The sequence below is a fragment of the Cnephaeus nilssonii genome (genome assembly GCF_951640355.1).
Source record: "Cnephaeus nilssonii genome assembly, chromosome: 8".
Lineage (NCBI taxonomy): Eukaryota > Metazoa > Chordata > Mammalia > Chiroptera > Vespertilionidae > Cnephaeus > Cnephaeus nilssonii.
This window is the reverse complement of record NC_137079.1, coordinates 97,320,602-97,323,679: the sequence shown is the minus strand read 5'-3', so window position 1 is coordinate 97,323,679 and position 3,078 is coordinate 97,320,602. Positions and strand designations below refer to the sequence as shown.

The following is a 3,078-nucleotide window of genomic DNA, read 5'->3' as shown; positions in this document are numbered from 1 at the left end:
TTTGGATGACCAAAGATAACATTGTTTGCACAACAGGGGGCTCTTGACAGTTATTACTTAGGTACCCTGGCGGCAGACATTCTGGCGGCTGGGGCACAACAAGACCTCTCTGTTGAGATAACCTATTCTTGATATTTACGGCCTAACTACCCTCCCACTGACATCATTAGAGGAATTCCTTCACTCTCCCTGACTATATCTATCCCCGTATACTTTGCAATAAATGAGACTTGATCAGAAAGCCTGTCTTGTGCCTCTTGTCCTTTCATTCCCACTCCCCCTCTAGGGTCCGCGTTGACTTTACCTGCGGGTCGGGGCAAGGTGGCGCCCAACGTGTGGGTCCGAGCACGGAGGAGGAACGCTGTTCGGAGAGCCGGCAAAAAAGAAATTAAAAGGAGGAGGAGATTAAACGGGAACCTGCCGTTTCTTCTGAACCTCGGTAAGTGAACAGCGATTATGGGACAAGAAATAAGTCAGCATGAAATGTTCGTAGAGGAACTAAAACAGGCTTTAAAGGCACGAGGGGTAAAGGTTTCTGTAAAACAATTGTTAAAATATTTTGAGTATGTTAAGGATGTTTGTCCGTGGTTTCCACAGGAAGGTACTATTGATGGAAAAAGATGGAAGCGGGTAGGAGACGCTCTTAAAGACTATTATCAGACTTTTGGGCCAGAGAAGGTCCCCATTACTGCTTTTTCCTATTGGAATCTCATAGATGAAATCTTATCTCAGAAACAAAGAGACCTTGTCATAGCAGGAGCGATTGAGGCAGGAGAAGAGCTATTGAGACAAGAAGGGAAAAGAGATAGAGTTTCCCCAAAACTTAAAAATTCTAAACCTAAGGAGGAGGAAGACTTAATGTCATTTGATAGTGAGGATGAAGGTCCTCACTCCAAAAAAGAAAAAGATTCACACAAAAAACCTCAGGAACCCACGCCTCCACTCGGGGGAAAAAGCCCCTCCTTAACGGAGCGGCCAGAAAAACCCCCTAGCCATAACCTCAGGTCTCTGTCTCCCTCTAGCAGTAAATGGTCTCTGGAGGCTAGACCTAAGGAAAAGAAACTTTATCCCTCCCTTAAACAAGTTCTCCCGGTTTCAGATGGCTTAGGAGATAATGACTGGGCTGATCTTAAAGAGGAAGCAGCCAAATACCATAATCCTGACTGGCCAACCCTCACTCAGCACCCTCCGCCTTATGCTCCTGCGCCCAGTGTGCCTGCCCTGGCATGTCCTGCCATAGACCCTCAGAAATTACTTCGAGATAAAATTCAATTCTTAAAGGAACAAATAAAATTAGAAAAGGAACATCAAGAACTAATCCAGCAACTCGAAGAATTAAAGACAGGTAAAACTGAGGAGAGTAATAATATAGAGCCCAAGCCTAAACCAAAGCCCCCCGTTAGAGGGGCAACCCCTAAGATCCAGCCTAAACCTGAAGCTTCCATAGAGCATGGGGATTTAGAGGCTTTTCCCGTTACAGAGACCACTGATGCTCAGGGGCAGGTTTGGAGGCACCATAATGGTTTTGACTTTAAAGTTATAAAAGAAATTAAGACAGCGGTAGCCCAGTATGGTGCTACTGCACCCTATACTATGGCTATTGTAGAGTCAGTAGCAGAAAATTGGCTTACCCCTGGAGACTGGCGGTCCTTGGCTCGCGCCACCCTATCGGGGGGTGATTACTTATTATGGAAATCAGAGTATGTTGAAAACTGCCGTGACACTGCTAGACGCAATGCGCAAGCTGGCAATAACTGGACATATGACATGTTAGCTGGAGAGGGTAATTATACTACCAGCGACCAACAAATGCAGTTTGATGCAGGTCTTTTTGCTCAGATCCAGGCGGCAGCCACTAAAGCCTGGAGAAAAATCCCCTCAAAGGGGGACGTGAGCGCCTCACTCACTGGTATCAAGCAAGGGCCTGACGAGCCATTTGCTGACTTTGTCCACCGCCTCATTACAGCTGCAGGTAGAATTTTCGGTAGTGCTGAGGCGGGGACTGATTTCGTTAAACAATTTGCTTTTGAGAATGCTAACGCGGCTTGTCAAGCAGCCATTCGCCCTTATAAAAAGAAAACTGATTTATCTGGCTACATTCGCCTTTGCTCAGATATAGGGGCTGCCTATCAGCAAGGTCTTGCTATGGCTGCTGCTATGCAGGGTTACACAGTCAGGCAGTTTCTGTCTCACCAAAATAAAAATAAGTGTTTTAGTTGTGGAGAAATTGGTCACTTTGCAAAGGATTGCAAAGCAGGTAAAACAGCAACTACCTCCAAGTCACCCGCTCCAGGGCTCTGCCCTAGATGTAAGAGGGGAAAACACTGGGCTAATGAATGTAAATCAAAAAGGGATGCCCAGGGCCAACCCCTCCCTCTGCCACAAAGTCAGAGCCAGGGAAACGGGAATGGGGGCCAGGCCCAGGCCCCCAAACACAAACAAATTTACGGGGCAGTCAGCTTTGTTCCAGCAACACACAATCCGTTTCAAGCCTCCTCAGGGCAACAGCAGGAAGTGCCGGATTGGACCTCAGTTCCACCACCCACGCAGTCTTAACTCCAGAGATGGGAGTACAGGCGCTTCCTACGGGAGTGTTTGGGCCTTTGCCTAAAGAAACTTTCGGGCTCATAGTTGGTAGAAGTAGTAACACTATGGATGGGCTTCTAGTGTACCCCGGAGTGATTGATAATGACTATACTGGAGAAATCAAAGTGATGGTCTCTTCCCCAAAAAATATTAATACTGTCCCCTTGGGTCAGAGATTCACTCAGTTATTACTCCTTCCTCTTATCTCTACCACTAACAAAGCACTCATTGGTGCCCGAGGTGCTCAAGAATTTGGTTCATCTGATGTCTACTGGTCTGAAGTCCTTTCAGCCCAAAAACCTCTAATGACTTTATGGTTAGACGGGAAGGAGTTTTCTGGTTTAGTAGACACTGGCGCTGATGTAACCATTATAAAAGAGGAAGATTGGCCCCAAACATGGCCAGTAGAAGATACCCGCACACATCTTAAAGGTATAGGACAAAGTAGAAATCCAAAAAGAAGTTCTAAAGTACTGACTTGGAGGGACCAGG

The 3,078-nt window shown here is 46.5% G+C and overlaps 1 protein-coding gene across 1 annotated transcript; it reads left to right on the top strand.

The window, feature by feature from the left end:
• Positions 1–456: 456 nt before the first annotated feature.
• Positions 457–2,556, top strand: LOC307104082 (endogenous retrovirus group K member 9 Gag polyprotein-like; the record flags this gene model as incomplete). The annotated part of the gene is made up of 1 exon (XM_079778724.1): positions 457–2,556. The coding sequence occupies one exon, from the start codon at positions 457–459 to the stop codon at positions 2,554–2,556; it is 2,100 nt and encodes a 699-aa protein (XP_079634850.1).
• Positions 2,557–3,078: the final 522 nt, after the last annotated feature.